The sequence below is a fragment of the Terrapene carolina genome, unplaced genomic scaffold (assembly GCF_002925995.2).
Source record: "Terrapene carolina triunguis isolate 2854851 unplaced genomic scaffold, T_m_triunguis-2.0 Scaffold69, whole genome shotgun sequence".
Classification (NCBI taxonomy): domain Eukaryota; kingdom Metazoa; phylum Chordata; order Testudines; family Emydidae; genus Terrapene; species Terrapene triunguis.
In genome coordinates, this window is record NW_020664420.1 from 11,410,504 (window position 1) to 11,433,798 (window position 23,295).

The 23,295-nt window shown below is 41.6% G+C and overlaps 1 protein-coding gene across 1 annotated transcript in view; it reads left to right on the plus strand.

The window, feature by feature from the left end:
- Window positions 1-23,295, plus strand: part of DCC (DCC netrin 1 receptor) — a 902,832-nt gene that overhangs the window by 392,721 nt on the left and 486,816 nt on the right. The window contains exon 3 of the mRNA XM_026649009.1: window positions 12,785-13,069. Coding sequence (XP_026504794.1) covers window positions 12,785-13,069 — 285 coding nt within the window. The remainder of the gene's footprint in view (window positions 1-12,784; window positions 13,070-23,295) is intronic.

The window sequence follows — 23,295 nt, forward strand, 5'->3', positions numbered from 1 at the left end:
ATGGAAATTTAATTTATTCCAGACCTATGCAAACATACCTATGTAATGCTGAGGTAAACTTCATACATGCAGGGAAAAGTATCTTTAAAGGGGAGGGAACAGGGAATTCACAAGCACATATCCAACGAGGCTCTCACAGCTGGGTGTATGTGCAGCTGTCATTGTGTTTACTTTGCCGGGGGGCGGAGTGCCTTGGGTACTGCTGTGGCCCCGGAAGATGCATGGAATGGGGATGGGGGGAGTGTAGGGAGGTCCTTGTGATTCTCTTCCCCTGCTTCCCTACAATGATTTCTCCCCACAGACCATTAGCTTCCTCTCCCCTCAGACCCAGGAGATCCACCACCTCCTGTGTACTCCAGGCCGGAGCACGTTTGTTGCGTGAAGCTGGCATGTTCAGCTGGCCAGTTGCTATGTGAGCTCTCCGTGACAATGAAATGAAAACCTGGGCTCCCCCTCTCACACTGTGCTTCTGTGACAAGCTGCAGATCGCTCCCGGTCCTGTGCTCACACAAACCTTTACACAGGCGGGGACACACCCAGCTGCAGTTACCTGAAGGCTTCTCCCCAGCTCCACAGCCTAGGACCCCAGAGCTGTACCATCTTGTCCCGGTCAAAAGCCTGACTGGTATAAATTTATTACCCAATCTGCCCCTCCCTCAAAGTGGAGAGGACCTTGCACCAGTTGTTGTTACTGAGCAGATGCCCTAAGCACTTCTATGAAAATACACTGTTTTAGGTAAAACATATAAAACAAATGTATTAAGTACAGAAAGATAGATTTTAAGTGAATATAAGTAATAGCGTGCAGATCAAAGAAGATTACAATAAGACATAAAACAAAAACGCAATCTACGTTCTCTAAACTGGATAGGATTTGAATCAAGCAGTTTCTCACCCTGTTAGATAGTAGAAACAGTCCACCACGCTTCCATATGCAGGCAAGCTTTCTTCTTTCCCACCTGGGACCCCCTTCCCCGTTCAATCTTTATTCCTTAGGTGTTTTCAGGTGCTGTGTTTTAGGGGGAGTGAGGCCAAGCGAGGATGTCACTTCCCCCTTTTATATCTTCTTCCAACTTGCTGGAAACATCTTTTGCTGTGACCTGAGTCAACCAGTCTCCTTTGGGTATGTGCTATCTCTGAGAGGTTTCCATTGTTCACAGTTTCTGGGGTAACCTTTGTGAGTGTTTGTATTCTCCTCAATGAGCCATCAAAATTGTTTGGCCTTTTTATTGTTGTTCCTGAAAGGCCGCTTGTGGGTGTTTCCAGCCTCACAACATATTTCAGCAACACATACATAGCAACTTAATAACTTCACATACAATGATAGCACATACAATCCAACGGGATATTAATGTTCAGTAGATCAAGACTTTTAAATTACCTCACAAGGCATATGTAATGCTGATAGACCCCGATCGTCGGCAGGCAGGATCGAACAGGGGACCTCAGGGAGCTTAGTGCATGAGCCGCTACAGCATGAGCTAAAAGTCAACTGCCTGTTAGCTAAGGCTGTAGAGCAGACTCATTTTCTCTTTCTCTCTCTCTAAGTGGTCTCGGTGCCACTAGATGGGACACAACACCACACCCAGAAGGTGTGTGGGTTACACAAACTTTGTACAAAACATATAATTATATCACCATGGTGAATATGAGGTGCAGAGTGTCACTTTGAGACACAGAGTATCACAATATTCTCACTGGAGTTACATGGAGACACCTGCCAGCAGGCTTTAGCAGCAGTTACCTTGATTCCTAATGCAGGATTTTAAAATCACTGCCTCGAAAAACCTTATTTCCTATATATCTGGCCTTGGAGTCTGCCACCATCTTACAGTCTGACTTCTGAGTTTAGAAGTCTAGGCTCCTATCTACCTGTAGTAGTATCTGTGGCTGCTGTTAGCCACCTCTACAACTGGCTTCTTTCTATGATAAGGGGATAGCCACTTAGTAGGCTCTCTGGAATTCCAAAGATTGCCTTTTCCCTCGCAGTGGAGTCATAGGTACCGCTCAGCCCAACTGCTAAAAATAACAATCAAGCTCATGGAAAAATACGTTCAGGTAAAACCAGTGTGTCACTGGATGCTGTAAAGCAGCGGGTGGGGTCTTCCTAGGATGGCTGACATTGTCTCAGCTAAGGAAGCATTTAAAAGTGGGCCTCATAAAACAACAGCTGGTTCATTTAATCTACTGCAGCCATGTATGGGGAGAGTGCTTTTCAATTCTATACTATGTAGGTTCTTGTACCACTCTCATCATTGTAGTATCTGGATGCCTTCCATAGTACATTAAATGGTGTGGCTGATATCTGTCATGTGTAGTTTGTTCTCTCTCTCATCCTATCCCCAGGGAGAGATTGTGTGTGCAACCTATGTAGTATTTTTTGTTTCTTTTATGGACTAAATGCTATGTTTTTATGTTAAAGAACACTCAATTGAAGAAGAGTACCTTGCATTTGGAGTGGCAGAAAGTGAGGTCCTTATGTGATGGTCCTTATGGGAGTTTGTTCCACAGTCTGGGACCATCCCCTGAGAAAACTCTGTCTCCTACATAGATGTGGGATGTATTGTAGAGTTCCATGGTGCTGTAGGAGAAAAGCTGTTGATCACAGCCCTTGCTGTAGTGTTTTAGGTGATCTTTTAGATATGTTGGATCCAGGTCATTGAATGCCTTGAAAATAAGGACCAAGACTGAGTTAATCCAGCCCTAGGAAATAAATTTTATGTGAGCTGCACAGATACAGCACAAGGGAGAAAAAGGATTGGTGAATCATAATGCTTTTAGGAGTTTCTGTACAAGCATTCTCCTCCTCCCTCTTAGTGTCTCTGCAATTCTCATCAGCTGTTATTTTTCATTTTAGTTGAGCATAATTTTTAATGGTTTTCATTTTTGCAGGCACAGTTTTGGGTTCAATTAATTGTGGAGGCAAATACTAGATTTAGACATCTGATTACTTGACTTTGCCCACAAATCAGGTAGCTAGATGGGTTACTGCTTGAAACTGGCACATACATTTGATTGCACATGCAAACATTGAGGCGGTTTTTATGATCACTTTCAAAATTTGGTCCTATAAGTCAGCCTGCTGTACAGCAAGCATCTGCAGCCTCGCTAGGCATGTGTTGGGCTAGTTGGCCATGGCATTCTATTGGCTTTGATCCTTCTATTGATTTATCTTCATGCTTAAGTTGTGGCTCCCTTGCCAACAATGCTGTTAAATCAGAGCTAAGTTTGTTTATATGTTGTTCCACACAACACCACCAGAAAGCAAGGGGATCATGATTAGGTAGAGCTGGGAGAAATTTTTTGGCCAGTACATTTTTCATTGAAAATGACCAAAATATTTCACAGCTGTCTCTGTCAAACTGAAGAGTCAGTTATTTGCATAGCTCTATGTTCAAGTCAACATTCACATCCAGCAGAATGTTCATCTCCAAGTATTAACCCATTGTTGTCATGATACCCTCTCTAACATACTCGCTTTCAATTTAGCAATTCTATTACACTTCAAAAGATCTAAGAATCACACTGCAGTGGGCTATAGTAGCTTTGACCTTCCAATGATACATAATGAATAAGGTAGAATTCATTATAAAATTACAGTTTTATCTTATACATTATTATTATTATTGCCCCAGTCATGGAGTATGATCCCAGTTTGCTAGGTACTGTTCAAACACACAAAAATGATGGTTCCTGCCACAAAAGGACTTACAAACTAAGTATGAGACGAGACAATAGGTAGATACAGACAGAAAGGGAATACAAGGAAACTTATCTATATACCATACCTCCAGAGAGAGAATTTAAAGTTGTTTTTGAAAACAAGTCATTTTCCACAAACAATCAATCTTCCACTTTATGTTTACATTCTGACTTTCAAAAATTGAATTTTAGGCAGCACACATTCCTAAGGAAAGCCAGTCAATTAGTACTGAAAAGTATGCATATTCACCACTTCATGTATATAGTAATATGTTATAGAACACATTAACAAGAGAGCTAAGGCTGTGTATAACAGTGTGATTTGAAGATTTTTCATGTGCCCATTCAGCATGCTAGACTCCGTATAGAATGTGTGTTGGAGAGGGTGTCAGTCTGTTGGTGTAGATCAGGGGTTCTCAAAATGGGGGTCGGGAGCCCTCAGGGGGTCGCCAGGTTATTACATAGGGGGCTGCGAGCTGCCAGCCTTAACCCCAAACCCTGTTTTGCCTCCAGCATTTATAATGGTGTTAAATATATAAACAAGTGTTTTTAGTTCATAAAGGCGGTCGCAATTGGAGGCTTGCTATGTGAAAGGGGTCACCAGTACAAAAGTTTGAGAACCACTGGTGTAGATGCAAAAAGACTTGAGTCTGAAGAATTGTGTTGGGTGTAAAAAGGTACCTTACCTTGTGATTTCCATGTGTTTTAGTGCTAATGCGTGGAAACATACTTAACCAATCTTAACTCTAGGAAATTCCACACACACTTTATTAATGTAGAGTGTTTATTTTGGTTTGGTTTTATAAATATGGCTGAGGACTTAGGGCTAGCCTAGCTGAGAAGCTGGAAAGATACTCCTTGATCCCCTGAATAGCATGGTGATGGGGGTGATATAAGGACCTGAATAGAATATGATAGAAAGAAAAGGGGCTAGCTGAGAAGTGAGGTTGCGGAGCTAGTTGAAGAATCGTATCTCCTCTGCTTTACATTTGCACACCTGGTTTAGAAAGCTTTACGGGCTGCTGCAGGGGGCTTTCAAAACATATTACTTGAAACATCAGGAACCTGTCAGAATGAAAGGCTTTGAATGTCATTGAGCAAAAGCTTGAGCATTGGTTCAACTTTTCCTCCCCTGGGGGTGTAGTTTTAATCAGGGCAGAGATGAGTGTTTCACCCGCTTCCTTTGTTTCTCCTAGCCCTGTCCCCTGGCCAGCTCCGCTCCTGAGACATTCAGGTTACATTTGCACCACAAATTAAGGTATAATTGTAGCAGGGGTAGGCACATCTGCACTATTTTTAATCTAGTTAGCATGTTTAACAATAATAGTGAAGACATGATGGCATGGGTTTCAGTATGGACAAGCAACCCAAGTATGTACCCAGGGTTCCTGGGTGTGCCCATCTGTGCTACAATTACACATTAATCTGCAGTGTAGATGTACCCTCACTTTCCAGCCTCTGCTGTTTTTCCCATCCATTGCCCTTTGTCACTGTCTGGTCAAGTTTTCTTTTTTGAAAACTATAAGTGTTTAAATTTTAGGTGTAATTGCATATGCATAAAATATCCTAGTAAGATGCATTATGTTGAACAACTTAAAAGCTTGGTGAATCTTTCTAATTAGGTTGACAAAAGGGACTCAGAATAGCTCTATTGTAGAGGTTGAGGCATCTTCTCTGGTTAGCTTTCCATTATAAAAGTATTTTTAAATGTATATCATTAACTTCAATTTTCTCCCAGTAGGTTCTCCTAAATCAGAAATCTAAATTATATAGCTTTACCAGAAGCTTTTCATCAATGTTATTACCTCTACTGTGGTTTACTGCCTCCAATTTCCCAAGATGGGATTTGTAACAAGAAAGGAACCATTTAGATGATATTATTACAAATTAACCCTAGCACAAAATTACCTTTATTTAACCATATACTAAAATTCGTGTTCTGTTCTAACATTTCTTCTGCATACTGCCTCAGCAAACCGAAGTGCCACTCCAGCAAATGTTTTCATTCATTCACCCCAAGCTAGAATTCCACCAACGCATTTAGGGCCCTTCTCTTCACCAACCGCTAAAATGCAGCAACTTTTTGCAAGGAACACGCAGGTTATTTAATGGTGCACAGCAATACTTCACAACCCTTTAGGAGAGGAAGGAAAAAGGAATCCTGTAGCCCAGGGGTCCGCAACCTTTCAGAAGTGGGGTGCCAAGTCTTCATTTATTCATGTTAATTTAAGGTTTCGCGTGCCAGTAATACATTTTAACATTTTTAGAAGGTCTCTTTCTATAACTAAACTATTGTTGTATGTAAAGTAAATAAGGTTTTTAAAATGATTAAGAAGCTTCATTTAAAATTAAATTAAAATGCAGTGCCCCCTGGACTGGTGGCCAGGACCCGGGCAGTGTGAGTGCCACTGAAAATCAGCTCACGTGCTGCCTTTGGCATGTGTGCCATAGGTTGCTTACCCCTGCTGTAGCCCTTTGAAACTGCAGAGATGAGAGGGTATTTTAGTTGGATAGAAAGAAATTGCCCTAAGGGGAATTAAGACCTTACCTTTAGTATCTGAGCCAAAAACATCCACTGTTGATGTGTGTGTGTGTGGGGGGGGGGGGAGAGGCAACCCTGTCATTGGTTCTGTGATGAACATAAGTGACCAAAACCTCATTTTTACATCTCTTCTAAAAAGACAGCATCTCCAGCAATGCAGTGCCACCAAATGCTACTCTGTCACCCTGATTCAGCACAATCTCAATAGGAAAAGTTCCACTTGCAGACATCACCAATTCAAGAATTATCATGAGTGATCCTTTAAGGTGCATGTACAAGTACTGTCCAATCTGACCCAGCTTAGTGTGTGAGATTTATATAGTATTACAGCCCAAACAACTCTGGCTGCAAGCCATGAATACTGAATACATGATGGGTCATTACACAAAGTAAAACTATTTCCCCATGCTAATTTTTTCCCCCTACTGTTACTCACACCTTCTTGTCAACTTTTGGAAATGGGCCGTCCTGATTATCACTACAAAAGTTTTTTTTCTCCTTCTGATAACAGCCCACCTTAACTGATTACTCTCTTTATAGTTGGTATGGCAACACCCATTTTTTCATGTCCTCTGTGTATATATATCTTCCTACTGTATTTTCCACTGCATGCATCTGATGAAGTGGGTTTTAGCCATGAAAGCTTATGCTCAAATAAATGTGTTAGTCTCTAAGGTGCCACAAGTATTCCTCGTTCTTTTTGCTGATGCAGACTAACACGGCTACCACTCTGAAACCTGAATACATGCTGATACTTTTCCCCTCCTTTCTTTGCTGTTGACTCCCCGGCTCAGCTAATGTGGAGAGTTTTTCTAATGAAGATGAAGTAGAATCAAAATATGGGAAAGGAAAGATTAAAAAAGCAATATGAAAATAAAATAAGGGAGAGCTAATTAGGAAGAGGTTTATGGAAGATTTTCTCTTCCAGACTCATTGCTGCTCTTTCTTTGGTGCTGCCTGAACCTAACAGAAGCATATAGCTCCTTTTCATTAACTTGGTTCCCTGCCCTTCAGCTATTGTGTGCATTGAAAGTGGGGAAAAAAAGGTCTTGCCTTGATGTTATGTAACCTTGCAGACATTAATTTGAAACAAACAAAGCACTTAAAGCAGCTCTCATTTAGGGGATTTTACTGAGTGTTACTAAATTGCTGAATATTTAATAGCTAATCATGCTCCAGACCCCAAGGTCTGTCCCCCAAATGATAAGCCTTTTTATTAAATGAACTTTAATTACTTAATAATTAGACCTTCTGTAGGGAAAGATGGGGATTCTGATAGGCTGCCAACCAGGCTGCAGGGCAAATCAGACTTGTGTGCCATTATCAGATTAGAATTTAAAAGCAGGTCTGGGTGTAATGCTCTGAGACAGTGGGGGAAAGACAGCCAGCCCAGTGCGTGAAAAGCCATGGATGGCATGAACCTGAACTGTGAAGTGGTTTATTTTTATGGTTGTCTTAAAACTAGTATAGCTATGCAAGGGAATCAACGCCAGACTGTTAGACTAAACCAATTGAACCAGATGTCCATACTGTAAAGAGGATTGTGTCTGGGGCTACTAATATTTAAAATACTTTAGGTGTGATGGGGAAAACACTGTGATAACTTGCTGATCATGTGAGAAATGTTTTGACTGTCTCCGTATCTACTCATTAGTCCTCTTCCCCCAAACAAGCTTACAACATTCCAGGCTTCTGAGCAGCTTCAAAAGAACTATCTTAAAAAAAAGAGAGCCTAATAATGTGGAATTTCACCATAAAAACTATACAGGCTTGAGGCCTTTGCAAGGAAATATATAGTCCTGGACCAGTGACAGCCCTGGGATCTGCTATAGTAGGATCCTGGAGACCTATAAACAGGAGCATTGTACATAACCACTGGAAAAGGAAAGGTCCCTGCTTTCCAATGAAACAGTACATGCTTCTAGCCCTGCAAGAACCCAGGAGATCAGAATGTAAAACCATGACATTTATATATATACAGAAAGCCTATGGTAGGTTATTTTTAAACTTTTGTTGTTGTTGTTATGGCTCTCTCTGTGTTCTGAATGCTTGGGCTGAGAATGAAGGTACCTGACCCTACAGTTGGAGAAAAAATGCAAAGTCCCAATCATGTTTTTAAACTCTCTAAAACATGTCTTTTCTGTAACAGACGTGGCATATATAGAATGTATGGATGTGTCGAGTGGTGTTGCTTTGGGCTGAGTGCATAACTTGTGACTTTGCTTCGCATATGTAACATGGCCATCCAATCACTGACTGATAAAATCCTTATACCACACTGCACCAATCTGTAGCCGTGTACAGGGTAGAATTTCAAAAACACCTATGTAGCTTAGGAGCATAAGTCCCTTTGGGGGTCACAAAGTCTTGTGCTTTTTAAATCACTTAGGCACTCTTGAAAATCCTAACTGTAGTGTTTTTCTCCATCTTTCCCATGTGTTGTAACAATGTGTGTGTTATATACAGTAGAGCCAAATTCACCACTGAAATAGGCATATCTCTCTCAGCCACCACCACCACTGTCCCCAGTACACCTTTGTTTAGAAGGGTTTTTTCCACAGCCAGGGCCGGCTCCAGGCACCAGCTTAACAAGCAGGTGCTTGGGGCGGCCAAGGGAGAGGGGAGGCACCTGCGGCAATTCGGGGGCGGCAGGTCCTCACTCCCTCTAGGAGCGAAGGACCTGCCGCTGAACTGCCGCCGCCGATTGCAGCTTTTTTTTTTTTTTTGCTTGGGGCGGCAGAAATGCTGGAGCCGGCCCTGTCCACAGCAGGAGTGGAAAGTCTGCAGTCACTTGCATTGCTTTGCATATGGGCTTGTGTTGCAGACACAGAGTGCCCGAGGCAAAGCAACAGCGAAGGTTCGTGGCCCGGTGTGCTTCGCGCCAATAAACACACCAGGTGGAGAAGCAAGCAAAGTTTATTTGAGATCTCAAAGCGGTGCAAGGAGACTGGCACGTCTCAAATCAAGCACACCAACAGAAACAGCTTTTTCTTCCTTTATACCTTTACAGTCAAGCCTCACCACCCCCTTCCCCCGCTACCCCTCCCTTCCCTCCCCTCCATTCCTCTCTCTTCACCCCTCCCGTCCCTGGTAACAATTACTAAGCAAATAACGATTACATTTAAGCAGTTAAGTCATTCTTGGCAGCTATAAGCCTAGCTTGTTAGTAACTTCTTTAAACCGTTATCTTGTCCTTTTTCCCTTCAGCCAGAAACATGCAGGCCTCATTATTACCGCTTGAGCAGGGGGTTGCACACAGATAACTGGTTGCTTACATATTCCAATTGCACCTGGCTTTTGAGGTCGATTAGAGTTTAAACATGGAAGGAGTTTGGTTCAGGCCTAGTGCAGGAAGGCTTCATTGACACTTGTGATTTTCCACCCTCCTGAGTTACCTGGGGTGATGGTGATGCCTGGTGACGTCAACACTTGGAAGGAAGACCTCCGACCCGCCTCTCTCTCTAACCCCACCCCAAACTTGTGGGTCTGGATTCCCCCACAGAACCTATGAAGGGGTTTGTGCAGTGTCTGGGGAAAGGTGCATGTGCCACTAGGGTTCCTGGTGAAGTGAAGCATGTTCCCCCTTTCCTACAATAAATGAATCTGTGACATATGGAGGGTGATGTTGGTTTGTACTATGCCTAAAATTCTTAAGGAGTTCTGGAGTCACTACTTAGGGTGGCCAGGTTTAAGTGATTGTGAGAATCGGCCTTGGTCCCGCAGTTATTTTATTTATTTTATTTGCCTAACATGGAGATTCTTGGGATTGCTGCATGGACTCTTGAGGACAACCAGCTGTTTGTGACAAAAGCCTCGTTCATATGCGATCTTGATGGACAGGTTTTTTTGTTTGTTTTTTTGTTTTGCTTAAACTTTCATGAACCTTCTTTTCTGCTGACATGGATGTAGCGGTGGCTTTTAACAGCTTTCCGTCCACACTCATGTTGCTTTTAAGTTTTTAATTATTTATTTAAAGCAAAGCTAAAATGAAAAGCGTTCAATGCTTCTGCTTTTTGAGTTGACATCAGCTTTGCTTCATGTGAAAAGCTGTTACATCCTGTGTCTGTGCCAACAGCTTCATTTGAAATGTAGCATTTTTGCTCTTTCTGTAGATTATGGAAGGGTGCAGCTGATGGTTGTTCACCTGTGGTGTGGAATTCCAAACTACCACGTAGAGTTGAGTTGTTCTTTCTCTTTTCAGAGCAAGGTACTCTTTAAATATGTATTAACTGTGATCATTATGATTACAAAGTACTAAATATGTAGGACAATGTGCAGTATGACTTTTTTTTAACATGCAGGAATCTTTTCACAAGTTGCAGTTAATGTCATTACAATTCATTATTGAGTTAAAGGAGACATGAGTTCCTCTCCTCCAACTGCATCCTTGACTGTTTAGCTAAATGTGTGTATATTATATGTGTGTTTGTACAGCACCTAGAACAGCGGGTTCCTAGGCACTATGGAAATATAAATAATGATAATAATATATAGTTCTTGCTACCATACTGTCTGAGCACCTTACAGTTGTTAATGGATTTTATCCTCACATCCCTGCCCTCCCCCCTCGTGTGAAGTATCTCAGGTTTTGAGCTGAGACAACGGGTAGATTACATGACTTGACCCCAATCACACAGGAAATGTGGTTGAGCCAGGAATTGAACCCAGGTTTCCTGAATCCCACTCTAACAATACATTTATTAGACTATACTAGTTTCTGCCCTACCCACTCAGTGAAATTTTGACTGACTTTTTACTGGCCAAAATGCCAGAGCCCTTATTTTCTTTCTCCTTGAACTCTTGGTGGCCTCTGACACCAGCGACCACTCCCCTACTTTTTGAAATATTGCACTCCGTTGACTTTTGAGGCTCTTGCCGCTTACTGGTCTCTTTCTACTCCTCTAATTTGCTTTCAAAATCTCTTTTGATGGGTTCTTTTCTTCACCCTCTCCCTTTGTCGATAGGCCTCTCCAAAAAGCTCTGTGCTTCTCCACCTGCTCTTCTCTCTCTACCTCCTATTTCTAAATGATCTTATCCATAAGGGTGGCTTCAAATACCATCTTTATACCGATGGTTTACAAATCTATCTCTCTGCTAAAGACCTGTCTCCCTTTATCCAAACCCTAACTTCAACCTGTTTCTCTGACGACATCTGGTCATCATTTGGCAACTGAGCATTTCCTCTCCCCTTCTCCATTGGTGTTCTATTACCATTGATAACCTCACCATAGAGGCCTATAATCTGGGCATTATCTTTGACTCACTCAGGCCAGGTCCAATTCTTGTAGCTTCTACCTACTTGACATTTCACAGATCTGGCTTTTTAGTTTTGGTATCCTGGTGTATGTGGGGTGGGTTGGAATGATTTGATAGTATCATTAAAGACAGTATCATGCTCATATGCACAAGGGGGCAGAATTACTGTTTCATTGGCAACCATAAATCTGGCATTTCCTAATGCCAGATTAGGCATTGGGTGGGGGGTGTTTTGGTTGTTAACATGCATTTTTGTAGGTAATTTCTTTTTAAGGAAAAGATTAAAAACAATTTCTAGTATCTACACCTGTAATAACCCTGTCATCATACATCAGCAGAATTTGAACCCTGAGCCAGAGAGTGCTACCACTTCAGATATTGGACTAACTACATTAGTTGCTACCAAGAGAATGCAGTTATCCCAGAAGGGGTGGAATGAGCTACTGGTGCCAGGTGTCGGGTCTAGGGAGTGGGTCACATCTGATAGCTCCCATATGTTCCCAGTGCCATTGCCACTGTTGCTTTGAAAGATACTTACATCTTTCATTTGCATTCCTTGTGGGAAATGGTGATTTTTTTTACAGTCTATGTCTCAGCCAAAACTCAGTGGAATTTCATGGTACAAGTAAAAGACCCATGTCTAGCTCAAGGGCTTGGGCCCTATTGAATTTTGAAGACCTGCTGCAAACAACAGCGGTCTTAGAGCCTCTCAAAAAATAGGTTGCAAGAATCTTTCATAATGAAAAGTGATAGGCAGTCTAAATATAGGAGTTGCTACCTCCCCCTGCAATAACATGGACATAGACTTCCCTTGTTTCAATACAATGAATAGTATCCTTTCAGAGGACATGTCAGTCATACAGTTTGATGTGCAGCATGGAAGAAAGATTCCATTAGGTGGAAAGATGTGAAAATAACAAAGTTTCTTAATCTTACCTAATTTCAGTACATCTTTCTTTGAATTTCATCCTGTTCTGAATAGTGTGTATTGCATAACACTGTGTTTGTACTTTGATAAAGTTATTCTTGAAGTAGTTTGTAAGTAACGGGTTGCTATTTGGTACTCTCTTATGTCAATAACACATCTATTATTTTCTTCTTTAAATTACACTCATTAGTGGCATACTGATAGTCATTCAGCAATCACGGAAGCCTCAAAGTACTTGTCTGAACATCACTTATTCTTCAGACTGGATGATTAACCAAATCCAGATCAACATAGAAACAGCATGCAATTTATATTTTCAGTGACTATATAATTGCTTCTTTTCCTTGTGCTTGCAGGACCATTGAGGTTTCTTTCCCAGACAGAATCTGTCACAGCTTTTGCAGGAGACACAGTGTTGTTAAAGTGTGAAGTAGTTGGAGAGCCTATGCCGATGGTACACTGGCAAAAAAACCTGGAGGACCTGATCCTGAGCCCCAGTGACACCCGAGTGGCTGTCTTGCCCTCTGGAGCTTTACAGATTAGCAGAATCCAAGCGGGAGACAGTGGGATCTATAGATGCCTTGCAAAAAATCCTGCTAGTTCCAGAACTGGAAATGAAGCAGAAGTCAGAGTTTTGACAGGTAAGAACCATATAATTTTACATTGTCCTTATGCTTCCCTAATTATATGTGGCTCAAAAGCTTGTCTTTCACCAACTGAAGTTGGGCCAATAAAATATATTACCTCACCCACCTTGTCACTCCTGATGGGGGCAGATAAGTTTTCTTTCCAGCTGCTTCTGTAGGCTTCCAAGTTCTTTATTTTGAAGAGCCTGGAGACCTTTAGAAGCTTCTGGGTGTGAAGGTGAGCAGCTGGCCTTGTGTGACTAGCCAAATTTCCATAGGCCTTGGTTTGAGAGCTGATGCAATTTTAGTTAAAGGTTTATGTTCCTGTATCTATATCCATATTCATTCCTGTATCCACATCTCGTTCTATGTACCTTTTGGCCTGCCAGGCTTTCCACCACTCCAATAGTCCCGTCTAGCTCCAGCTTCTTTATTTCTAGAAATATTATCATGAATATAATTGAGCAGCAGAAGATTGCTCTGTAGCATGATTCCGTGCCTTGCCTTCTAGTCCTGTGTGTCTAAAGGCAAACACCAGGGAAATTCTATAAGGACATTAACCATCATATTTTTAGAATCTGCTCGGAAAGGCCCTTCTACTGGATGATCAAGTCTAAGGGGAAAAACAATTGAAGACAGTTGGCAGTTTTTCAAAGAGACATTATTAAGGGCACAAGAGCAAACTATCCTACTGAGTAGGAAAGATAGGAAGTATGGCAAGAGACCACTCTGGCTTAACCAGGAGATCTTCAATGATCTAAAACTCAAAAAAGAGTCCTACAAAAAGTGGGAACTCGGTCAAATTATAAAGGATGAATATAAACAAATAACACAAATATGTAGGGACAAAATTAGAAAAGCCAAGGCACAAAAATAGATCAAACTAGCTAGGAACATAAAAAGAAACAAAAAAACAGTCTACAAATACATTAGAAGCAAGAAGACAACCAAGGACAGAGTAGGCCCATTACTCAATGAGGGGGGAAAGACAATAACAGAAAATGTGGAAATGGCAGAGGTGCTTAATGACTTCTTTGTTTCGGTTTTCACCAAGAAGGTTGGTGGTGATTGGACGTCTAACATAGTGAATGCCAGTGAAAACGAGGTAGGATCAGAGTCTAAAATAGGGAAAGAACAAGTCAAAAATTACTTAGACAAGTTAGATGTCTTCAAATCACCAGGGCCTGATGAAATGCATCCTAGAATACTCAAGGAGCTGACTGAGGTGATATCTGAGCCATTAGCAATTCTCTTTGAAAAGTCATGGAAGATGGGAGACATTCCAGAAGACTGGAAAAGGGCAAATATAAAAGGGCCCATCTATAAAAAAGGAAATAAGGACAACTCGGTGAATTACAGACCAGTCAGCTTAACTTCTATATCCAGAAAGATAATGGAGCAAATAATTAAGCAATCAATTTGCAAACACCTAGAAGATGATAAGGTGATAAATAACAGTCAGCATGGATTTGTCAAGAACAAATCATGTCAAACCAACCTGATAGCTTTCTTTGACAGGGTAACAAGCCTTGTGGATAGGGGGGAAGCGGTAGATATGGTATATCTTGACTTTAGTAAGGCTTTTGATACTGTCTCGCATGACCTTCTCATAAACAAATTAGGGAAATGCATCCTAGATGGAGCTTCTATAAGGTGGGTGCATAACTGGTTGGAAAATCGTTCCCAGAGAGTAGTTATCAGTGGGTCACAGTCGTGCTGGAAGGGGTCCCACAGAGATTGGTTCTGAGTCTGGTTCTGTTCAATATCTTCATCAAATGATTTAGATAATGGCATAGAGAGTATAGTTATAAAGTTTGCAGATGATACCAAGCTGGGAAGGGTTGCAAGTGCTTTGGAGGATAGTATTAAAATTCAAAATGATCTGGACAAACTGGAGAAATGGTCTGAAGTAAACAGGATGAAATTCAATAAGGACAAATGCAAAGTATTCAACTTAGGAAGAAACAATCAGTTGCACACATACAAAATGGGAAATGACTGCCTAGGAAGGAGTACTGTGGAAAGGGATCTGGGGGTCATAGTGTATCACAAGCAAAATATGAGTCAACAGTGTAACGCTGTTGCAAAAAAAAGGAAACTCATTCTGGGATGTATTAGTAGGAATGCTGTAAGTAAGACACAAGAAGTATTTCTTCCACTCTAGTCCGCGCTGATTAGGCCTCAACTGGAGTATTTTGTCCCATTCTGGGCACCACATTTCAGGAAAGATGTGGACAAATTGGAGAGAGTCCAGAGAAGAGCAATAAAAATGATTAAAGGTCTAGAAAACATGACCTGTGAGGGAAGATTGAAAAAAAACTGGGTTTGTTTAGTCTGGAGAAGAGAAAACTGAGAGGGGACATGATAACCGTTTTCGACTAATAAAAGGTTGTTACAAGGAGGAGGGAGAAAAATTGTTGTTCTTAACCTCTGAGGATAGGACAAGAAGCAGTGGGCTTAAATTGCAGCAAGGGAGGTTTAGGTTGGACATTAGGAAAAACTTCCTAACTGTCAGAGAGGTTAAGCGCTGGAATAAATTGCCTAGGGAGGGGGATTTTTAAGAGCACGTTGGACAAACACCTGTCATGGATAGTCTAGATAATATTTAGTCCTGCCTTGAGTGCAGGGGACTGGACTAGATGACCGCTCGAGGTCCCTTCCAGTTCTATGAATCTATGATTCTATCAGAAGCATATGTGACTTCTAGTTAAGCCAAAGGGCACAGTGCAGGTCTCTCGGACTGCTGGGGTGAAATCCAGACTCCACTGAAGCCACTTGGAGTATTGCAACTGAGTTCAGCAGAGCCAGGATTTTACCCCTGAACTATTAGAATGAATCTGTCCATGTGGGGATCTCTTATAGGGACATGGCTCACAGAGTTCTGTTTATTCTCCCTTTTGGGGAGTGGTAGATGGCTCTGGGAACCATTGATTTGATGGGCAGAGCCAATGGGATTTGTGAGATTCAAACATTCTCTGTATTTTAGATTCTGATGCCAGGGCAAAACCCATGGGACAGACTGGGATTATAGCTCCCAAATTCAACTCCTCTGGATGCATTACAGACTGCTTGCAGCTTGGGGGCAGAACTAAACCCATCATTTGCTGGTAGCAAGGTAATACCCCACCTCCTGAAGTTCCCTGCAGTTTTTTTCTGCCTCCTCAGTGGTTGCAGCCCTCCCAGCGGCTGAGCTTTTCATAGGGAAATTTCAAACTCCATTTCAAATTCTTAGACGAACAATTCTTCTCAATAATTTGCCTTTTGGGGAGATTGTATCCTCAGCTCTGCTTCCTCTTCTGAGGCATGGGCAGTCACTGGTGCTCTGAAGGCTTCAGGGAGAGAGCTAGGCTGAGAGAAGTAAGAGGCAAAAGGAGGAGACTGTGTCCCCTCCCCTCTACGCCCTCCCCATGAGCGTCTTGTTGAGACATTGAGCCAATTCTGTGGGCAGTCTCTCTCCCAACTCAGACCAGATGGGGTTACCTAGATACCCTTCCCCCTGGCAGGAAAGGGGGCAGGCAGGATTGGAAAAGAACAGACTCCAGAGCAAGCAGCCCCACAATCTCCACAATGGGAGTGAAGCCAAAAAGGCAGCACCCCGGAGTGGTTGCACCTGGGTCCCTGCCATGCTTCACACTATGGAGCACAGCCACCTCTTCCCCGTCTGCTTCCCCACGAGTTGTGAATGGAGGGCACTGGGCACAGTACGGACACTGCAAATGGCAGTAAGGAGTCTTCATGTCCAGCTCCCTTCCCTTGCTGTGACCTCAGCCCCCTACTGATATACCAGGATTAGGAACTTCAGGAAAGAAAAATACCTATCTAGCTCTTGTGGATCCCATGCAACAGAGGGTTGTGATTCTGGGGACTTGAGACCCAGAATCCCAGACCCATACTTGAGACCCAGAAAGGGCCTATTTGGGAGAGGGACACAAATAGTTCCAGCCTCTTTTAGGACAGGGAGAGGGCTCTGAAAATATTTCAAGTGGCTTACAATCTCTGAACCCAATTTCATTTCCACATCTAAAGCAGGATTATGGGGACAAGCTCCCATAAATAACTGAATAATAAAATCAGCTCTGTTTCCTCTGCTCTCCTCCCTGGAATGCAGCAGGGCAACTGATCCTCAGCACCTGGTTCCCTGGCTCATTGATTCCTGGTGGATCAATACAGAAAAGAATAGGCCATAAACATACTGATTCCTCTAGGCATGCATGCATGCCCCTCACCACAAATAGAATTGTTCCTCCTTAGGGCAGGAAGGCCAGTGGTCAAAATCAGCATTAGATAATCAAATATTTACAATATATCTAAAATACTCTACACATAGTGGCGTTAGGGAAGAAGGAAATTTACTTACCTCTTTCTGAACAATTTTTCTGATCACAGTTCTCTACAGAGAAAGCTGACGCAAACACACAAAGTTACATATTTCCTGGAATATCTTGGATTTAGGACAGACGCAGACATATGATGCCTGGGAAGTCAATTATAGGTCTGAGTTGAGAATGAATACTATCAGATATAAGGTTTTATCTCAGAAAAATGTGCACAAATATGAAGATGGCCATAATGTAATACAAGTAGTATCACTGAGATGGAAATCCAGTTCATATTGGAGCCTATTGGGAATTCTAAACTCATACACAGGCATGATTCAATGATCCAGATTTTATATGATACCTATTCAGTAATTCCACATAACCCATCTACATCTCACTCGATTTCATCTGTTGGCAGAAATCTAGCTCCAGTTATATATTCTCTGCTTCTACAACAGCTAATTTTGTGCCAATATTTAAAAAGGGTAAACAGAGTGACCGGGTAATTATAGACCTGTCAGTGTGACATAGATCCCAGGCAAGATAATGGAGTGGCTGATATGGAACCTGATGAATAAAGGGGTAGTAATTAATGCCAATCAATATGGGATTTTGGAAAATAGATCCTCTCAAACGAACTTGATTTCCTTTTTTTTTTATTAGATTACCAGTTTGGCTGATAAAAGTTAATAATGTTGATATAATATATTTAGACCTCTTTAAGGCATTTGACTTGGATACTGCACAATATTTTGATTTAAAAAGTAGCATGATATAAAATTAACATGGCACACTTTAAATAGATTTAAAACTGGCTAACTGATAGGTCTTAAAATATAATTGTAAACAGGGAATCGTCATTGATCCGGTGTGTTTCTGGTGGGGTCCTACAGGGGTGTGCTCCTGGCCCTATGCTATTTACTATTTTTATCAAGGTCTGGAAGAAAACATAAAATTATCCTAGATAAAATTAACAGATGACTCAAAAAATGGGACAATGATAAATAATGAAGAGGACAGGTCACTGATACAGAGCAATCTGAAGTGGGTAGTAAGTGGGGTGTAAGCAAACAATATACATTTTAATATAGTAAATGTATAGATCTACAAAGGAAGTAGACCCTACTTACAGGATGGGGGAATTCTATCCTGGGAAGCAGAGAGTCTGAAAAAGATTTGCAGATGGTAGTGCATAGGCAGCTGAACCTGAGCTCCCAGTGCAACAGTGGGGCCAAAAGGGCTAATGTAATCCTGGGATGCATAAACAGGGGAATCTCAAGTAGGAGTAGGGAGGTTATTTTATCTCTGTGTTTGGCACTGGTGTGACTGCTGCTGGAATACTGTTCCCAGTTCTGGTGCCCACAGTTCAAGAAGGGTGTTGATAAATTGGAGAAGGTTCAGAGAGGAGCCACAAGAATAGTTAAAAGATTAGAAAACGTGGCTTATTGTGACAGACACAAAGAGGTAACCTTCTTTTTGTTCAATCTATTTTGTTTAGGGGGTGATGTGATTTATGTCTATCAGTATCCACATAGGGAGAAAATATTGGATAATGGGCTCTTCAGTCTAGCCGTGAAAGGTAGGACATGATGCAATGGCTGGAAGTTAAAGCTAGACAAATTTGGACTGGAAATAAGATTTACATTTTTAACAGTGAGGATAATTAGCCATTGTAACGACTTATCCAGCATCATAGAGGATTCTCCATCAGTGGCAATTTTAAATTCAAGATTGGCTGTTTATCTAAAAGCTATACTCTTGGGCCACCAAGGAAGCAGCACCCAACAATTTCTTGGAGTGTTAGGCACGGCAGGAAATACTGCCTGAAGAGGCCAGAGAGACAGAATCCTGCAGCCCCCTGATTAGTCCACACCAACTATTTAAATTAGGACATTGTCCCACAGAGCTGTCCAAGCAGGAATGAAGACTCTGGCTTGCTAAAGATCTTGTCTTCGCCCCATCTCGCTCCTGACTCCTGACATTGATTCCAGCTTGGATTGACGTTGGTATTCATCTCCTGCCTCAGCTTAGTAACTAGTCTTGACTCCTGCCTTTGACCCCAGCCCAGTGAAGAGTACCGGCCCAGCTGCCTCTGCCCCAGCCATTGTGCAAGCGGGAGACAAACAGCATCAAGATCTACATGGCACAGGTTGGATTAACAGGGTGGCTTCTGCACCCAGAAATATCTCACTCATCATAAGTTATTTGGTGGGCTGGTGATCAACTTCTTTGCAACTAGAAACAGAAAATAAAATGCCCTGTGGCCTTTCTGTGTGTCAGGGCTCAGGATCTTAGGCAGTGAATGGCATCTTACAAAGCTGGGCGAAGTCCCTACTACATCTTCTAATCTTTTCCAATGCTCCACAGGACAATACAAAACATCGGAATGAGATACATCATATGCCTTTTTGGATGTAGAGTCTATGATACTCAGGCTTGATTAGCTTGGCCCTGGATCTTCACATGCCTATGTCTTACAGAGCTTTGCTATTGCAAAACCAGTCTTCCACCCAGGAGCAGGGACGTTTACAATGAATACTTGCGTGAAGTGGTGATTGCTCTCATAGAGCCTAACAGAGAAATCAACCTATAGAACTTATTCTATTAGCTGGTTAAGCCAGTGAAACATATCCTTGAGTGGCCATAGCCCAGGAAGGCTTGGTTGTGGGTATATAACAGTGTCCAAGTGAAAAGATCAAGCCTTTATAGTATAAAGTTCTCAGCATGTTCAAGAAAAGGAAGTTTTTTGTACAAATGACAACATCAAATGCTTTCTTGGTCATCAACCTTATTCCAGCCCTAGGGAATAGAACATGTCCTTGGAACCTCATTCTGCTCTTTACAGCACTACCTAGGTTGAACCCCTGCAGGGGCTGTTATGTTCTCTATCCATTGGAGTAGGCCTTTCAAGGGCTACAATTTTCATTCAGTTTTTTTTTATTTGAAGTTGGGAGCTTTCTCTAATGAGGCCCCGTATTGGACTTTTAATTCAGATAGGTGGTTCTCACAACTTTCATAACATTTTATTCCTTAAATAAATGCAAGAAATATTCCTTCTGTTCAGCATTGAAGTCCAGTCTTTAGTAGCACATTGACAATCTCAGGGCAGAGTAGTAGTTTCTCCAGTATTGAGATCTGCTAGATGGCCATTTGTTCACCAAATTCTGAAAATTGGTCATTCAGTCTTAGCCAACATCATTCCCCCCCCCCCCCGCCCCCTTTTGGCAGAGTTTTTCTCCATGCATGGTAACCATATTTAAAGGATGATTTTGCTTCCCACTCTTGAGGCACATTGGCACAAAAATTAATTTTAATGGCTCAAAGAATAGGAAAACTTATCCATGCTTATCTGAAAATTGCCTTTTTTCAGGTAATAAAGGTCCACAGATCTGGCCCACTCTGGAGACCAGTGGATTATGCAGAATAGAGATGAAAACTGGCATCCAAAGATTAGGGTTAGTTGTCATTTGGTGGAATTTACCATGTTCTGCAGTAGGAGAAATTTTTGTGGTTTTCCTCAAAGTATATGTAACACACTTTCTTAAGTTACAGATTTTATTTGAATTATTCTGATTGTAGAAACTTTCTCAACTGGAAGATACATCGGGGGCAGGGCATTCCCCTGCTGCCAGTTACTGACAGGTCTGGCTGGCCTCAAGCTGCAAGCAGGTGGAAGTTCCCATTGTAATGGATCTATAAGCCTCATTGCTTGAAGAAAGGGAATTTTTAGCTAAGCATGGATAAATACTCTTATTCTTTTGCTTTGAAAGTGGGGATGGGAAGCAAAACAGAATTTGACACCTTTAATCCATTTATCCACCAAAGAGCACAAATTAATTTAGATCATTAAACCTATAACTCAAATGATTCTTGTGGCATGATCAGTAATCCTCTAAATAAACAAGACACTACTGAAAAAAATAGGTAGAAACAAGGTGTGTTCCTCTAAAATCAGAATGGGGGGGAAAATTCAAAAGAAGAAACATTTTGTTTTGGAAAGGTCTTCCCTTTAATCTTCTAAGAGAGTACTAAAAACTTGGCGAGAGAGACTCTCGGTCAAATTCAGCCTGTAGATATGTGCTTCCAGCCCTCATTGATTTCAGTGCAGGCACAACTCGGAGAGCAGTATCTGGCCATAGAAAGATAGGTCTTGACAGCATTCCTTTACACTTTTGAATTCCACCTTCTAAAACAATGTTCCTGATCCTCACTAGCAATATGGGAAATGGATAGTTTGGATAAAATGCGAGCTGTCTCAGGCAATCATCCACAACTCAAACTGAAGCCAGATATTTTCTGATGTCTGGAAAATTCAGTTTACTTTGAGCTCTTGCACTTCCTGATTCCATGTGGGACCAGAAGCAGTAGTGCCAAAATCCTTGGAGAATGGGTATTCTCACGGAATTTCCAACCTCACTGAAGCTAAGGAGAAGTGGAAATTTCACAAGAAATCCTGTTCTCAGTATTTTCAGTGCTGGGTCAACATGGCTGAATTTGGGATAAACATCAATAAAATTCAGTGATGTGTTGCCCAGGGTTTAGCAAGGGGAATCCTGTAAATATCCCTCTGAGCCTATGGTAAATCCCATGTACCTGATGTGTTTATGATGGCAGAGAGGAGAGCGGAGGGACTGGAGAATCTATTCATTTATTTTCCCATTTAAACTCCAAATGTGCTGTCATTACCGTGACCAAAGACAGAGACACTAAGTTCAACTCTTATTTATAATACCAAATAGATAAGGATGTCTGGGAGTGTCCTCCCATGAGAATATTTTTGACAATACCTGCCAGTTGGTGCAATCTGGTTTATTCCAAAGGCAAAACATTTTCTCTTGCAATGTACTATTATGAGCATCTGGGGTAAGTCATCTCTGGCAGGTATGGGATGGTGTAGTAGTAGCCAACCTTGCCTTCAGCTTGGAGGCAGGATTTCAAAAAGAGAGCCACTAGCCTCTGCTATCAGATTCCAACACATCACTGGATTAAATTTGGGATGAGTTTTGGAACTACTGGATGCTTATCTGAGCAAAGGCTTTTTAACCAAACTAACACCCTTTCATTGTCTCACTTCTTCCTTTGTTTTACGAATAGTCAACACACATTTTTCCCCAAAGAATGCTTATTCCCGATGCACAGACCTAACCTTTAATTAAAATGCACCCCTTTACTTCAGATTCCAGAAACATAACCTCAACCAGACACTTTAGACAGACACTACAAGACTGCAGAAAACAAGAGAGATACTCACATCACCACATATACTCCTCTAATCAATATAGAGAAAAGAAGCTTCTTGTACACAGAAAAGAATCATATGATACAAAATCATTCCCAAACTCATCCCTGGTGTAAATTGATTGGTCCAGTTGTTTTTTTGAGAAGCCCGTACCCTGCTGAAGTGCAATGATTTTTTTCCCCAGTGCATAAGTTGTGTAGTTAATTGTCTGAAAGCATTAATTTTCCTTTTGTAAATAATAACCCTGCATTGTCCTTGGGGCAGATGACATTGATGGGTCTAGTGTTACCTATTCTGGAGTCTTCTCTTTTGTCTCACACAGCTTACCTCTGCTGAATTACAGTGCAGAATTTCCCCCCCTTTCTCCCCCCCCCCCAAAATCACACATAATGTGCTGCACCAAGGATGAAAAAAAGTTGCAACCTGTTCTTATTTAATGAAAAATAGTGTTAATTTGCCTTTGGGTGATCAGCTCCATGTGCACACTTGTACCTATGGAGGGGATGGGGGAGGAGGGTGAATGCACCATAAATGTAAGGGCAATATGAGAGAGATTTTTTTTTTTTTAAAAGTTGCTGTTCCTGTTGAAGTAATAAGACACACTCTGAATTGCATGAAGGGCTAAGATATGCTTTGATGATTGTTAAGTAACTTCTGCATTAAAAGACCAGAGATTAGAACTT